Here is a 15,394-nt window from a genome sequence, read left to right on the forward strand (position 1 = left end):
GGTGGCCAAGTCATGGCTCTCCAGATGTCCACGGACTTCAAGTAACACAAGCCCCTGTCAGTTTGGCTCATGGCCATTGTAGCCCATGGGCATCTGAAGAGCCCCGGATTGGTCACCCCCTGGGACTGACTTGCAAATGACGGGCCAAATGTTTTAAATAGCAACATGGAAAGTCTCTAGGGCAGGGGCAGTCAACCTGTGGTCCTCCAGATGTTCATGGACTACAATTCCCACGAGCCCCTGCCAGTTCATGGGAATTGTAGTCCATGAACATCTGGAGGGCCACAGGTTGACTGCCCCGCCCTAGGGAACAAAACCGAGCAATTCCTGGATTTGCTGAGCAAGGAGCCCAAAGAAACGGAGAAGGAGCAGGCTTGTGGAATTGTTTACAGGAAGAGCCACAAAGAAGCCCAAGTCAGCCAAGAAATAAGAGGCTGCTATGTCATGTGGGCATCGTATTACCAGGGATGGGAACCCCGAAGCTTCCCCACAAGCGGGTGAGAAAAGGTGGGGCACCTTATGGTGACCTTTTCCCAGTGATCACCTAAAGCTAAGTTGGGACGTGTGAAAGAAGTAGTTCTGGGTACATCCGATCTATTAATAAAAGTTTAACCTGTCCACAAAACTTTTTATTTTTGTGGGGGATGTGTCTCTGCAGCTGGCAAAACACGTCGACATTTGGTGCTTTCAACATTGTATGGTTCATACGAGAACCTCGGGGTGGGGAGACAAATCCCTGCCAGTCAAACGAGGCAGAAGGGAAGGTGAATGGTTTGCTTTGGAAACAAGGTCCCCAAAAGTGCAGTATTAATTCGTAAGCGGAAAGAGCATATCTTGCAAACTGTATATAAAGGCCGTTTTCTTTTTACGGCGCGATTGTTTGTCGGCCTTCTGTCCGATTCTTCGCTTGCCGCCATTTGTCTCTGCGTGTCCGTGTGCGGAATTGTTTGCCCGAGGAAATTCACAGGAGGCCTCTGGAAATCTTGCCAGTGTTATTGTCTTGTGGGCAAAATTTCTACTCTGCTGCTATTTCTGTCACACCCGGACGTTTTGGAGATCGTGGGTGCCCGACTGTGTAATGTTCTCCTCCTTTTTGTTCTCGCCCATGATTTTGGCAAACGGCGAATGCTCCTTCCCTCCGGGACCATTTTTAATTTTGAGCGGCAGCATCAGCTCCCTTTCCCCGTCAAAGGAGTTGGCATTGTGATTTCTCTCTGAGTGCAAATCGACTTTCTATTTTCACTCATCTCTTGTCGTGCAAGCCTCCCTTTTGGGTGGGAGCAGGTCGGGGTTAGGCCTAATTCTGCCCGTTAACTCCCATAAAAGTCAGACGTAGAGATCATGTAAGTGTCTTCGTAAGATGTAAGTACCAGAATAATTTTGCATTCATTCTTTGCAAGTCCACGGTCGAGCTCTGCCCCCACCCTGCAAGAATGCCTTTAAATTGTCTTTTTTCTTAACAATTAAAAACGTGTGAAGGAAGGAATACAGAAGATGAAGGAAAATACCTATTTTTAAAACAAACAAACAAAAGATTCCCCTTCTCCAGGGGTTGCTACTTGTATCCCTGCTCGAGAGACCTGCGGTCTGTGCTCAAAAATATTGTGTGTATGTGGGTTTTTTCTTTCTTCCTATGCTCCCCCGCCCCTGCCAGCAATTGTTATGAGAATTTCTGTTCTAATTGGTTAGGACTCCCCCCACCCCTCATGTCCAATTAATTTCCAAAAAAAAAAATTGTTAATACAAACTGTATAAATCAGACATAATTTTCTTCAATTGTATTTTTGTTATTGAGCAAGTTTATCAAAAAAAGTAATAAAATAAATTGTCTACTTAAAGCAATGGCTTGGTGTTAACAGCAAGACGCAAAGACACAGGGTCAGAGCTGCAGCTGGGTTTGAACTGCCCGCTTGGGGGGGGGGGCGGGTTATGTCAGTGAAAGAAGAGGCCATTGAAGGTCTGCACCTCTGTCATAAAGACAGAGTCCACTGTGGAGGGCAAGGGCAGAGACAGAAACAGAGCTGAGGGTGGCTTCAGTGGTCATCTAGTCCAGGGGTAGTCAACCTGTGGTCCTCCAGATGTCCATGGACTACAATTCCCATGAGCCCCTGCCAGCGTTCGCTGGCAGGGGCTCATGGGAATTGTAGCCCATGGACATCTGGAGGACCACAGGTTGACTACCCCTGATCTAGTCTAACCTAGAATCCTAGAGTTGGAAGGGACCAGACAGGCCATCTAGTCCAACCCCCTGCGCAATGCAGGATCAGCCTCAAGCATCCAGGAGAAGGATCTGTCCAACCTTTGCTTGAAGGAGCTCACCACCTCCTTAGGCAGCCATCCCACTGCTGAACTGTTCTGATTGTGGGTCCCTTCCTCTGCTCCCAACAGGAACCTTTCCCTGCCCTCCTCCAAGGGATCACCTTCCAAATACTTAAAGGACTGCAAATGTCCCCTTTCCACCTCTTCTTTCCCAGGCTGAACACTCCCAAGTCCCGCAGCCATTCCTCGTAGGGCTTGGTCCCCAGGCCCCGGATCTTCGCTCCCCTCTGAATTTTGTCCCTGCCCTTTTTGAAGTGAGGCCTCCAAGAACTGCACAGTTTACTCTGGCTCCTGTCTGAGCAATGCAGGGGGGCTAGGCCGTGATGCCTCAGTTGACTGCACTTGCCTTCTTTACCACCCCATCACGCTGTCGGCTCATATTTAGCTTACAGTCCACGAGTTCCCCAAGATCTCGTTCACACCACCGGCTACCCAGAAGCGTATCTCCCATCGAGTATGCAGGCTTCTCGTTTGTCTGACCCAGAGGTAGAACTCTGCACGTCTTGTTGAACTGCATCCTGTGCTCATTTGCCCACTTTTCCAGATCTCGTCGAACATCTCTGTCTCCTGCACAACCCCCAATCCCTGCACCCCCTTGCTCTACGCCCACAGGAAGGCAAACAATCTCCAATCTGCCCTGGAGGAAATTTCCTTCCTGACTCCAAAGTGGGGATCGACATCACCCTGGGCATAGAAACATAGATGCTCAAGGGTTGCCTCTCCCTCTAAACCACGGTGAACAAACTGTGACTCTCCAGATGTTCGTCGACTACAATTCCCATGAGCCCCCGCCAGCATGACTGAATCATGGGAATGGTAGTTCACGGACAGCTGGAGAGCCACAGTTTGGCCACCTTTGCTCTAAGCAGAGGAAGGAATAAGGCAGGGAAAGAGTCGGGTCTGGGAGTCTGTCGGTTCCAATTCCAGGCAAAAGCCACAACTTGCTAGATTTAAGGGCTTTTTTGATGTTTTAGGGCATTTCCGCACATCAGGGAATGTAGCATTACGCCAGCCGAACGGCATAATGCTAAACATCGCGCTGCCAAGCCCCGCCTCACCTTTTTGCCGTGTCACTTTCGTCTGCTGCCTTTTGGCGCTTCCCACCCTCCACAAGTGCTGCTGGAAATGGCGGAAGAGAGCAATGCACTTTACACGCAACTCTTCTGCCTGTCAATCAAGCCAGGCAACCAATCCCCTTTCTCCATGATTTAAAGGTCCTGTAATGCCTGCTATTTTTTTTTAATTAATAGTTCTCCATTTAAACACCTACATGCATATAACTTTTAAACATTAATCTCGTTCCTGATATTTTTGGGGACGTGGGGGACTTTAAAGAGGTATGCCTTGTGTTACAATGTGTGTAGGGGGTTTATTTCTGGCATTGCCCGCACCCTTGTCCACCTATTTGTTGCTCCAGGACCTTTAAAAAATTACATTCTCTTCCCCAGGAACAAGGGAGAGGGAGGCGGGTGTGAGGGCAAGACAAGGAAGGCGCTTTTAGCGCATTTGAGCCTCCATATCTTCCCTCTGCTGGTTGCTCTCCCTTAAAGGTAAAGGTATCCCCTGTGCAAGCACCGAGTCATGTCTGACCCTTGGGGTGACGCCCTCCAGCGTTTTCATGGCAGACTCAATACGGGGTGGTTTGCCAGTGCCTTCCCCAGTCATTACCGTTTGCCCCCCAGGAAGCTGGGTACTCATTTTACCGACCTCAGAAGGAGGGAAGGCTGAGTCAACCTTAAGCCGGCTGCTGGGATTGAACTCCCAGCCTCATGGGCAAAGCTTTCAGGCGGCTGCCTTACCACTCTGTGCCACAAGAGGCTCTTTGCTCTCCCTTAGCTAGCGCTAAATAGGTTGGGGAACCCACTTTATGCGATTCCCCAACTCGCGCTTTAAAATGGAGGATGTAGCCGGGTGGTTCCTGCCCAGACGCTGGATGTTGGCGACGTCATATGGAGGGGCTGGAATATAGCGACTACTTCAGGTAAGCATTTCACTACCTTTGAAGGGTGCGGAAATGCCCTCGGTCTTCCTCTTTAGTACTGTGGGAATAAGAGAGTTGTAATGAGAGTGAAACTGCTTGAATGGATCACGATGTCGCCTCCCTTTCAGGAAATTATTCCCGGATCTCGGATCGTGTTTGCCAGGGGGCTTGTTTCTCCTCACAGGCTGCCTTCGAACAGGTCCTGAAGGCTGATGGGAGAAACCTCGCAGGGCTGGGGTTGCCCATTGATCACCTCTTGAACATCTGGAGTGATTTTCTTCTGGAAGAGAACGGAGGCAAAGAGGAGCTGATGAACTGGCACCTGGAGAGACCCACGATGCCAGAAGTGACTTGAGAGTAGGAGGGGACGGTTGTCAACAGGTGCCATTTGTGGGGGCCTTCAGAGTGAATTTTTCTCCTTAATTCTGGGGAGAAAACCCTGAAGAACAGTTTTTGGGTGAGTGGAAGATCTGTAGCAGTTATCACAGCAGCAGACTTTAGAATTGAAGGGTTAGTAGGACATTCAGAACACTTACCTGCAAAAGTCTACACAAGAGGAGAGGTGGGGAATTTGAATTTTGCTGACAGGAAGTGATGACGAAAGAGAAGAGTCAGGTGCCGACCTTTGAACTGGGATGACACCTCAGCGGGTGAGATCATAGGACAGGTCCCCAACCTTTTTGAGCCTGTGAGCACCTTTGGGTTTTTGACAAGGAATGGTGGGCGTGAAAACAAAATGGCTGCCAGAAGAGGCGGGGCCGACCATAAAATGGCTGCCAGAAGGAATGGCGCCAACCACAAGGTTGCTTTTATAGATTGGGGGAGAGCTTTCTTCCCCCATCCCTCAAAGCCACAAAAAGAGACTTTTTCTCTGAGGCGTTGCTGCTCCAGAAGAAAAGAGACAACTGGCAGGGGGGGGAGAGGACTGTTTGACTGCAGTCGGGCCAGCACATCTGAGCGGGAAGGCCGGTTCTTGCCTGGGTCAGCCATTTTGTTTTCCTCCCCTCCAGCAGCTCACGGAGGCAGCGGGGTTGGGAATGGGGAGAGGGGATTTCATTGCCCGACCCCAGCATAAGGGCTGGGGCAGTTGACATCCCACAAAGATTATCATAGAATCATAGAATCCTAGAGTTGGAAGGGACCTCCTGGGTCATCTAGTCCAACCCCCTGCACCGCACCATGCAGGACACTCCCATCCCAATCGCTCATCCACTGTCACCTGCCACCTCTTTGCCTTCAGATCAGCCTCATATTCGTCGTGCTGTGCCTGCCCTGCTGCTGCTGAAGCCCCGTATCGAGCCCCTTCCCTTTGATTTAAAATAAAATACTAATTTTAATTCCAAATAATCCAATGGGACTTGATTCCACCATGAATTCAGCAAGAGGCTTTTGAAAACTCAAATACTCTTCATACTTCATGTCTTCCTTAACCAGCTGGACAAAGAAGGGGGTTCCTGAAACTTGCAGGCCCAGCTGTGGGGTTGGTCGGGGCTGGAGATCTCCCGGAATCAAAACTGATTTCCGGACTACGGAAATGACATTATACCCCACTGAGCTGCCTCTCTTTCCCTAGCCTCCTTCGGGTCGATCTCCAAATGTCCAGGCATTCCTTAATCCAGATTTAATAAAATCAGAGTCCAGCCGCACCTTTAAGACCAACCAAGATTCATTCAAGGCGTGAGCTTTCGAGTGCTCGCACTCGAAAGCTCACGCCTTGAATGAATCTTGGTTGGTCTTAAAGGCGCGACTGGACTCCGATTTTATTCTGCTACTTCAGACCAACACGGCTACTCCTTGGAATTAATCCAGATTCGGCCACCTTCCTCCGGCCACCTTCCACCTGCACACAGGTGTGTGCAGAGGTGTTCCTTCTTCCGCAGCACACCTTCCCCTCCCCACACCCCGAAACTGAGATCTTCTCAGCATCCTGCTCAGGGCTCCCCAGTGGGAAATGCTCCTCGTGCATCTCCATCCCGGAGCCAAGGCTGGGCTCCATCCCGGAGCCAAGGCTGAGTTCCATCCCGGAGCCAAGGCTCCCTCCCTCCCTCCCCTGGGCAGGATGGTTGGTTGCTTCCGTTGCTATTGGCAACAGAAATGCAGTGTGCTCCGGAGAAAGGGCCAGCCCTACAGCGCCGGGAGCTGCCTCGAAAAGAACTGGTGAGTCCTTTTGCCCAAGATTCCTCTGGATTTAGGGCCATGGGATCTCCCTGCCTGGGAGGATCAAGAAAAAGCCGGTAGGCTCAGCTCTGCCTTAGATCTCCAGTTTTGTTTGCTTTTTGTATATTGCTTTATTCACCCCCCACCATCCCCAGTGGTTTCTAGTTCTCTGACTTTTGCTTTTCGTTTGCAGGTTTTGGGGAGCAGCCTATTCACATAGCACCGTTTTCCTGTGGAATTTAGACATTAAAATGTCGTAGATCATACGTTTAATGTAGGCAGAGTTCCCAGCCGATTCGGGGAGAGGCAGAAAACCTTGGAAGGTATATCCTGTGTTTGCAGAGGGAACTCGAGTGCAGGGGAATCAAAAAATAGAGAATTGCATCATCGATTTAGGCAAGGGAAAGCCAAAGTGGAGATTCTGGTGGTTGAAATTTCACTTTGGAGGGAAGGAAGATACATGTGGAATTATCCCTTTTTCCCAACAGACAGCGGTGGCTTCACTAAACGAGAGTGTCAATCTTGATCTTGGGCCCAGAATCTTGTACTGTCGAGTCCCTCCCAGTCTGTACCATTTTATTAATTGGGGTGGCCTGACTGGGGCTCTTCGGATGACCATGGACTACAATTCCCATGAGCCCCTGCAAACAGGCTGGCAGGGGCCCATGGGAAATGTAGTCCATGGACATCTGGAGAGCCCCAGTTTGGCCTCCCCTGAATTACGTGGAACTACATGGAAGAGCCAGTGACCAAGATATGACCAGCTAACATTTAAACAGCACGCAAAGATAATTTTGTTTTCGGTAGTTCACAATACGTAGCTAAATCCATACGTTTGTTTTGCGCCTTGCTTACATTTATTGATTTCATACTTAGATTTTTATACCGCCCCTCTTGGAAGACCATCTCGGGACAGATAAAAACAGCGATTACGATAAAACTTTAAAATTTGTACAGTTTTAAAATAGAGCGGTTAAAATGTCCAACCGCGCACCGATAGTTTGCAAGAAAACTTCAGGATTTATTTATTTTATTTTTTTCCAAGCCTTTCTGCCACCCTAAAAACCGTAATGATTAATACGGGTAAACAAATAGACCGGAGAGTTTAGCATGTTCCCGGGCCTAGGGAAGCACGCCTGGCCTCAACCAGGGCCAGGGCCTTTTCGGTCCTGGCCCCTACCTGGTGGAGTGAGCTCCCAGGAGAGCTGCGGGCCCTGCGGGATCTTTCAGCGTTCCGCAGGGCCTGTAAAACGGAGCTCTTCCGCCAGGTCCCTGGTTGAGGCTGAGGTCAGCAAGGTAGATCAATGCCACCCCCCCCCCCCGGGGTTGAGTAGTACATCATCAGACCTCCTTCTTCACCTCTCTAGTAGTGGGGGTTGGGTGGGGGTGGGTTTTCCGCCATGTTGAGCTTTTTGTGATGTCTTTTAATGGGGACTTTTTATAAGACACTGTAACCCTCCACGAGCCGGTCATGGAGTGGCGGGAAATAAATATAATGATAATGATAATGATAATGATAATGATAATGATAATAATGATGATGATAATGATAATAATAATAATAATGATGATGATGATGATGATAATAATGATAATGATAATGATGATGATAATAATGATAATGATGATGATAATGATAATGATAATGATAATGATGATAATGATAATGATGATGATGATGATGATAATAATAATAATAATGATAATTATAATAATGATAATGATGATAATGATAATGATAATGATAATAATAATAATAATAATAATAATAATAATAATAATAATAATAATAATAATAATAATGTAAAATGAACATTAGCAAAGCCTTAAGCGGATTTTTTAAAAAGCAAGATGGGAAGGGAAAGGGGGTTGGAATCTATTCGACCCTTCCCCCCTAAAACCCAAGATGTCCTCTTTCGTAGGGTACCTAAAAGAAAATTAGAAGCGGGGGGGGGGGGGGAATCATCCAGCAGGCAGTTCTACCCAGGAGGCCACTCTCCAGTATGGACATGGAAGTACTTTAGGATGCTTAGGGCTGATCCTGCGTTGAGTAGGGGGTTGGACTAGATGGCCTCTATGGCCCCTTCCAACTCTATGATTCTGTGATTCTATGATTCTAAGTGCAGAGGGTTTTGACAAGAGGATTTGTGGGGGTCGTTTGCTCAGGGAACTTGTTTTTCCAAGTTGCTTCTTTCTCCTCCCTTCTCTTTTGCCCGCACAGACATGAGCAGCAGATTACTGGACGACAAGCAGTTCCTGAAGAAAATGGGGTAAGAGTCTCCCCAGGAGACGGGGACTGGCAGGGGGGGGGGTCTCTCTCCAGCTGGAGCTCCTGGCCAAAGGGTCTCTGCCCCCTGGAGCCTCAGGGGCACTTTGGCGTTCAAACCAGCCAGGCGGACCCTCAGAAGGCCTCACCGTCGCTTGCAGAGGGCATCTTTCCATGATAACGCTCCCTCCCTCCTTGTGACACGGTGGGCAGGATTCCTGCCTAACTGGCTGAAAAAGTAGCAGTCCTTTGGCGGCCAGCCTCAGGTTCCCTTGGCCTTCCCTTGAGAGTTGCTGGGTCTAGTTTGGGACATGCCTGGAAGTTTGGGGTGCAGCCTAGAGAGGGTGGGGTTTAGGGAAGGGGGGGGTCTTCAGCTGGGGATGCAACCATAGAGTCAATCCTCCAAGCAGTCATTTTATCCAGGGGAACTCATCTCTGTTCTCTGGAAATCTGGGAGACTGGCGGTAAACCCTTGACAATGCAGATAGGGTCTGAGGAGAAAGGGAAATGGAATCTGATGCACCCACATAATGACCTCTGGAATGGGGTTGCCAGCCTTCAGGTAGAAGAAGAAGGTTGGTTTTTATAGCCCACTTTTCACTGCCCAAAGGAGTCCCAAAGCAGCTGACCTTCCTTTCCTCTCCCCACAACAGACACCCTGTGAGGTAGGTGAGGCTGAAAGAGCCATGAAGACAGCAAGCTCTGTGAGAACAGCACTATCAGGGCTGTAACAAGCCCCAGGTCGCCCAACAGGGAATCAAACTCGGCTTGCCAGATTAGAAGAAGCAGCCGCTCTGAACACTACACCAAGGTAGCGGCTGGGGATCTCCTGGGATTGCAATAGAGCTCCAGGCAACAGAGATGAGGACATCTGAAGAAAATGGCCACTTTGGAAGCTGTAAAGTATTATAACTGCTACTGAAGTCCTCCCTTTCCCAAACCCCGCAGGCTCCACTCCTAAACTCCTGAGAGCCAGTTTGGTGTAGTGGTTAGGAGTGCGGACTTCTAATCTGGCATGCCAGGTTCGATTCTGCATTCCTCCACATGCAACCAGCTGGGTGACCTTGGGCTTGCCATGGCACTGATAAAACTGTTCTGACCGGGCAGTGATATCAGGGCTCTCTCAGCCTCACCCGCCTCACAGGGTGTCTGTTGTGGGGAGAGGAAAGTGAAGGCGACTGTAAGCCGCTTTGAGCCTCCTTCGGGTAGGGAAAAGTGGCATATAAGAACCAACTCTTCTTCTTCTTCTTCTTCTTCTTCTTCTTCTTCTTCTTCTTCTTCTTCTTCTTCTTCTTCTTCTTCTTCTTCTTCTTCTTCTTCTTCTTCTTCTTCTAAATATCCAGGTATCTCCCAGCCTCCAGCTAGCAAATCTGATCTGGACTTTTATAATGATTGCATTATGAATTTTTTCTCCCCCCCCCCCCCTTTTCTTTTTTTGCAGGGTAAATGCAGGCTCAAAGCTCGCTTTGCCAGAAGGCCGGAAAGCATCTCAAAAGGTTTCCCAAACCACTTGTGAATCTGACTACAGTTTATTGGTTACTCATATCAACCAGACACACGATCTTTTGGTAAGGCAATGCGTTTCAGTGGAAGAAACGTATTTATTGATTTTCAGCAGTCAACCCACAAAGACAAAGTAGCAAAACCAGCCAGTGCTAAGATCAGTAATACCACCCAGCTCCATTCAGTTCTAATTTCAATAATCCCAGTTTTGTAAGAGTAACCAGAATCCAACAGAAATAAGAAAAAAGACAGGGATATAAAAATGTTTTGGCCTGTGGCCTAAAACTCAAGGAATGTTGTGCCCAGTGAAATCATAGAATCACAGAATCATAGAGTTGGAAGGGGCCATAGAGGCCATCTAGTCCAACCCCCTGCTCTACGCAGGATCAGCCCAAAGCATCCTAAAGCAAGGACTTTAAATCTCCCTGTGGGGGGGGGGAATTCTGAAGTTGAGGGGCCACAACACAAAAGGCCCTGCTTCCTGTGGGTCACTCACTTGAAAATGGGGGCACACAAAACAGACCCTGAGACGTAGATCACACACAACACAGGGACCAATTGTCCAGTAAGCCAATCCCATGAATCTCTCACTCCTCTTGCTTCTTCTTCCTTGTATTCTTAGCAGGAATAGATCAGTACTCAAGATCTGTGGGGCAGAGAGCAGGGAGGGAGGGGAGGTAGAAAGACACGCAGAAAGGGAGGGAGGGAGGAGGGAGAAATAAACACAGGAAGGAAGGAAGGAAGGAAGGGAGGGAGGGAGGGAGGGAGGGTGGTTAGAAAGATATGCAGAAAGGGAGGGAGGGAGGAGGGAGAAATAAACACAGGAAGGAAGGAAGGAAGGAAGGAAGGAAGGAAGGAAGGAAGGAAGGAAGGAAGGAAGGAAGGAAGGAAGGAAGGGAGGGAGGGAGGGAGGGAGGGAGGGAGGGAGGGGGTAGAAAGATATGCAGAAAGGGAGGGAGGGAGGAGGGGGAGAAATAGACACAGGAAGGAAGGAAGGAAGGAAGGAGGGAAGGAAGGAAGGAAGGAGGGAGGGAGGGAGGGAGGGAGGAAGGAGGGAGGGAGGGAGGGAGGAAGGAAGGAAGGAAGGAAGGAAGGAAGGAAGGAGGGAGGGAGGGAGGAGGGAGGGAGGGAGGAGGGAGGGAGGGAGGGAGGGAGGGAGAAAGGAAGGAGGGAGGGAGGGAGGAAGGGAGGAAGGAAGGAAGGAAGGAAGAAGGGAGGGGAGGGAGGGAGGGAGGAAGGAAGGAAGGAAGGAAGGAAGGAAGGAAGGAAGGAAAGAAAGAAGGAAGGAAGGAAGGAAGGAAGGAAGGAAGGAAGGAAGGAAGGAAGGAAGGAAGGAAGGAAGGAAGGAAGGAGGGAGGGAGGGAGGGAGGGAGGGAAGGAAGGAAGGAAGGAAGGAGGGAGGGAAGGAGGGAAGGAAGGAAGGAAGGAAGGAAGGGGGGAGGGAGGGAGGGCGGGAGGAAGGAAGGAAGGAAGGAAGGAAGGAAGGAAGGAAGGAAGGAAGGAAGGAAGGAAGTATTTTTTTCATATAACTCTTTTTGGCTTTCTCTTTTCTCCTCGTGGCCACCAGAGAGTGAACAGTGCAGCAATCATCTGTTGTGGATTGAAGGCTACCAATGACTGGATTCAGAGTTACTGCTTAGAAAGCCTGAACCTCACCCTGGACGATCTGATGAGGAGGGGCACCGTCAAACTGTACGTCTGGGGTCCGCTCCCTTTCCGGCTGGCTGGCTGCCTTGGCTTCCCTCTTCATCTTTCCAATGCTCTGCTTTTAGGGATGCGAACGATGCGGAGCAGATGGAGTTTACTGCGGAGGCTGTTGGCGACTTCGAATCACAACTGCAGGCGTAGGTATCCAGCAGCCATGGGCGCATCAACTGGCGTTCGCTGGCAGGGGCTCATGGGAATTGTAGTCCATGGACATCTGGAGGGCCGCAGTTTGACTACCCCTAAGTTCCAGGCCTTCAACTAGCGCAGAAGAAGTTCTGCCTAGACAAAATACACAAAATACTGAACTGGTAAATGAATACTGAGTAGCGTTTTTAACAGTTACTGAGGGCGATTAATAAAATTAGGGCTCTTTCAATGAATGGCTCATATACGCTTACAAAATCTATCATAGCCAGTACAGTAACAGTTTACAACACGTCGAAAAACTGCAAAAAAAAAGGTCCAAAAGTATTCTTTATAGAAATATCTAAATATCTAAAACTTACAAAATCTCAGGTCATCTTTCCCTCACTGTCAGAATGAGACAGACCTGGGTGTAAACTGCAGGGAGCTTTTATTCCAATCCCAGGTCGATTCAGTCCCTGCCCTCTACACAGAATCCGTTTTGATTTGGGGCGATTTAAATTTTCCTTCTGCAGCAAGAAGGATTCATCCGGAGTGACCCTACCTTTATTGTGCGGTATCTTAGAGTGCTTTTAATGCTCAATATTTAAAGATTTGGATTGAGAAAGCAGGCTGTTTTGAACCTCCGTGGTCGAGACGCCCTGATTGGCCAAAGGTGGCCCTGTGACAAGCTTGCCTTAAAGGAGAAGCCACTAATTTCTCTCAAGTTGGTCTTGGATTTTTTTTCTCCCTCCTCTGCCTTCTTCGATCCTCTCCCCCTCCTCCAAGAAAAGAAACAGGCTCCCTGCTTGGCTCCTCTACCCCCCCCTTCAAGAAAAGATAGAAAGAGGGCTCCCCCCCTTCTGAAGTACCCTAACCACATGGAGAACACTTTCCTGTTTCAATGGGGAGGGGGGGAGAGGAAGATCTGAGTTCAAATCAATCTGAATTCAACAGGATTGACAATGGAATAAACAAAATAAGTGCAGACTCTGCCCTAGACGGATTCTGAAGACCTGCTGCTATTAGGAAGGGATGGTCTCACTCAGGGTATTTCCCAGCTGAATTGTGATGCAGAATAAATCGCTGTTCACCCTCCTCTCCCTGTGCCACAACAAGCCACTTAATCTGAGCTGCTCCCTGTTTGCCTCTTCCAGAGCGATCGATCTTTACGACAAACGGATCCAGTGGCTCTTACAAGGCAACAGAAAGGTAACACGGCTCAGTTCGTCCGAACCGAAAAAGAAAAGAAAAACGTCGAAATCGCAAAAAAAGGAAACTGAAAAATGAGATCTTTTCATAACATTAAGAACCTCCACTGCCGGGGGGCTGTGCACTTGCACCAGAGTAGAAACTGCTTTCAGAGGTGCTGCTCTGGGTAGCCCACCATTAACCTGTGGGACTCACTGCCACAAGATTATGCCGTGTCATTCTGACCGATATATGTGACGCTCGTTGGCGGTTAGAGAGTGCAGCTCCTCTTTCACAGTCCTGCTGCCAGCTTAGAATCATAGAATCATAGAATCATAGAATCATAGAATCATAGAATCATAGAATCATAGAATCATAGAATCATAGAACCATAGAGTTGGAAGGGGCCACAGAGGCCATCTAGTCCAACCCCCTGCTCAACGCAGGATCAGCCCTAAGCATCCTAAAGCATCCAAGAAAAGTGTGTCTCCAACCTTTGCTTGAAGACTTGAAGACTTGAAGCTTGGGGTGGCGTCGGCATGTGCCAGTGTTGCATCCTGCTTGCTGGGATGACAGGAGGGACCATGGCTCAGTGACAGAGCATCTGCTAGGCACGCAGAAGATTCCAGGTTCAATCCCCAGCCTCTCCATTTAAAGATGCATGCAGGACATCTGGGGAGCTACAGTTTGGCCACCCCTGGGGAGAAAAGAGCAATTGTCCCGAAGCACCTGAGACTATGTCAGGATCTTCAGCCACCCCTGTCTTGATGACATCTTCCGCCATCTTGCTGCTCACTGCAGGGATATTCCCAAGGCCTCCAAATAGGTAACTTGCCCATGGGCTGAGCGTCATCGGCGGTGAGGCCTTGTTTACAGTCATGAGCCCCACACCAAATTCCTCCCTGGCCTTTGTACAACCTTCCGTTTAAGCTTTAGCCTTCCCCCTTCATAGCCCTCTCCCAGCCCTGCCTCCCTCTGCCTGTCTCTCCTCCTGACGGCCAGCTTTTCTCCAGGGGAGGGTGGGAACAGGGTTCCCAACAGAAGCAAAATTGGTGTCAGGGCACGAGCCTTTGTGAGCCCCTGCTCACTTCAGATAAGAAGTGAGTAGGGACTCACTAAAATTCATGCCCTGCCACAAGAAGAAGAGAATGCCCTGCTTTTCTCTGCCAGATGAGCCTCAAAGCGGCTTAGAGTCGCCTTCCCTTTCCTCTCCCCACAACAGACACCCTGTGAGGGAGGGGAGGCTGAGAGAGCCCTGAGATTACTGAAGAAGAAGAAGAAGAGTTGGTTCTTATAGGCCGCTTTTCTCCACCCAAAAGAGGCTCAAAGCGACTTATATTTGCCTTCCCTTCCTCTTCCCACAACAGACACCCTGAGAGGGAGGGGAGGCTGAGAGAGCCCTGAGATTCCTGAAGAAGAAGAAGAGTTGGTTCTTATAGGCCGCTTTTCTCTACCCGAAGGAGGCTCAAAGCGGCTTCCAATTGCCTTCCCTTCCTCTCCCCACAACAGACACCCTGAGAGGGAGGGGAGGCTGAGAGAGCCCTGAGATTACTGAAGAAGAAGAAGAAGAGTTGGTTCTTATAGGCCGCTTTTCTCTACCCGAAGGAGGCTCAAAGCGGCTTCCAATTGCCTTCCCTTCCTCTCCCCACAACAGACACCCTGTGAGGGAGGGGAGGCTGAGAGAGCCCTGAGATTACTGAAGAAGAAGAAGAGTTGGTTCTTATAGGCCGCTTTTCCCTACCCGAAGGAGGCTCAAAGCGGCTTCCAATTGCCTTCCCTTCCTCTCCCCACAACAGACACCCTGTGAGGGAGGGGAGGCTGAGAGAGCCCTGAGATTACTGAAGAAGAAGAAGAGTTGGTTCTTATATGCCGCTTTTCCCTACCCGAAGGAGGCTCAAAGCGGCTTCCAATTGCCTTCCCTTCCTCTCCCCACAACAGACACCCTGTGAGGGAGGGGAGGCTGAGAGAGCCCTGAGATTACTGAAGAAGAAGAAGAGTTGGTTCTTATATGCCGCTTTTCCCTACCCGAAGGAGGCTCAAAGCGGCTTCCAATTGCCTTCCCTTCCTCTCCCCACAACAGACACCCTGTGAGGGAGGGGAGGCTGAGAGAGCCCTGAGATTACTGAAGAAGAAGAAGAAGAGTTGGT

The 15,394-nt window shown here is 49.4% G+C and overlaps 1 protein-coding gene across 2 annotated transcripts in view; it reads left to right on the forward strand.

Annotated features, from left to right (window-relative positions):
• The first annotated feature begins 6,402 nt into the window (after positions 1–6,402).
• The window catches only part of LOC143827046 (von Willebrand factor A domain-containing protein 3A-like), a 45,433-nt gene continuing 36,441 nt past the window's right edge, over positions 6,403–15,394 (forward strand). The window contains exons 1-7 of one of the 2 annotated variants that reach the window (XM_077316220.1): positions 6,403–6,457; positions 6,651–6,780; positions 8,679–8,727; positions 10,165–10,291; positions 11,794–11,918; positions 11,999–12,070; positions 13,214–13,268. In XM_077316220.1, the coding sequence (XP_077172335.1) occupies positions 8,681–8,727; positions 10,165–10,291; positions 11,794–11,918; positions 11,999–12,070; positions 13,214–13,268 (426 nt within the window). In that variant the 5' untranslated portion in view covers positions 6,403–6,457; positions 6,651–6,780; positions 8,679–8,680. The remainder of the gene's footprint in view (positions 6,458–6,650; positions 6,781–8,678; positions 8,728–10,164; positions 10,292–11,793; positions 11,919–11,998; positions 12,071–13,213; positions 13,269–15,394) is intronic. The other variant, XM_077316219.1, reaches the window with a different exon arrangement.

The sequence above is a fragment of the Paroedura picta genome, chromosome 17 (assembly GCF_049243985.1).
Source record: "Paroedura picta isolate Pp20150507F chromosome 17, Ppicta_v3.0, whole genome shotgun sequence".
In the NCBI taxonomy this organism is placed as follows: Eukaryota; Metazoa; Chordata; class Lepidosauria; order Squamata; family Gekkonidae; genus Paroedura; species Paroedura picta.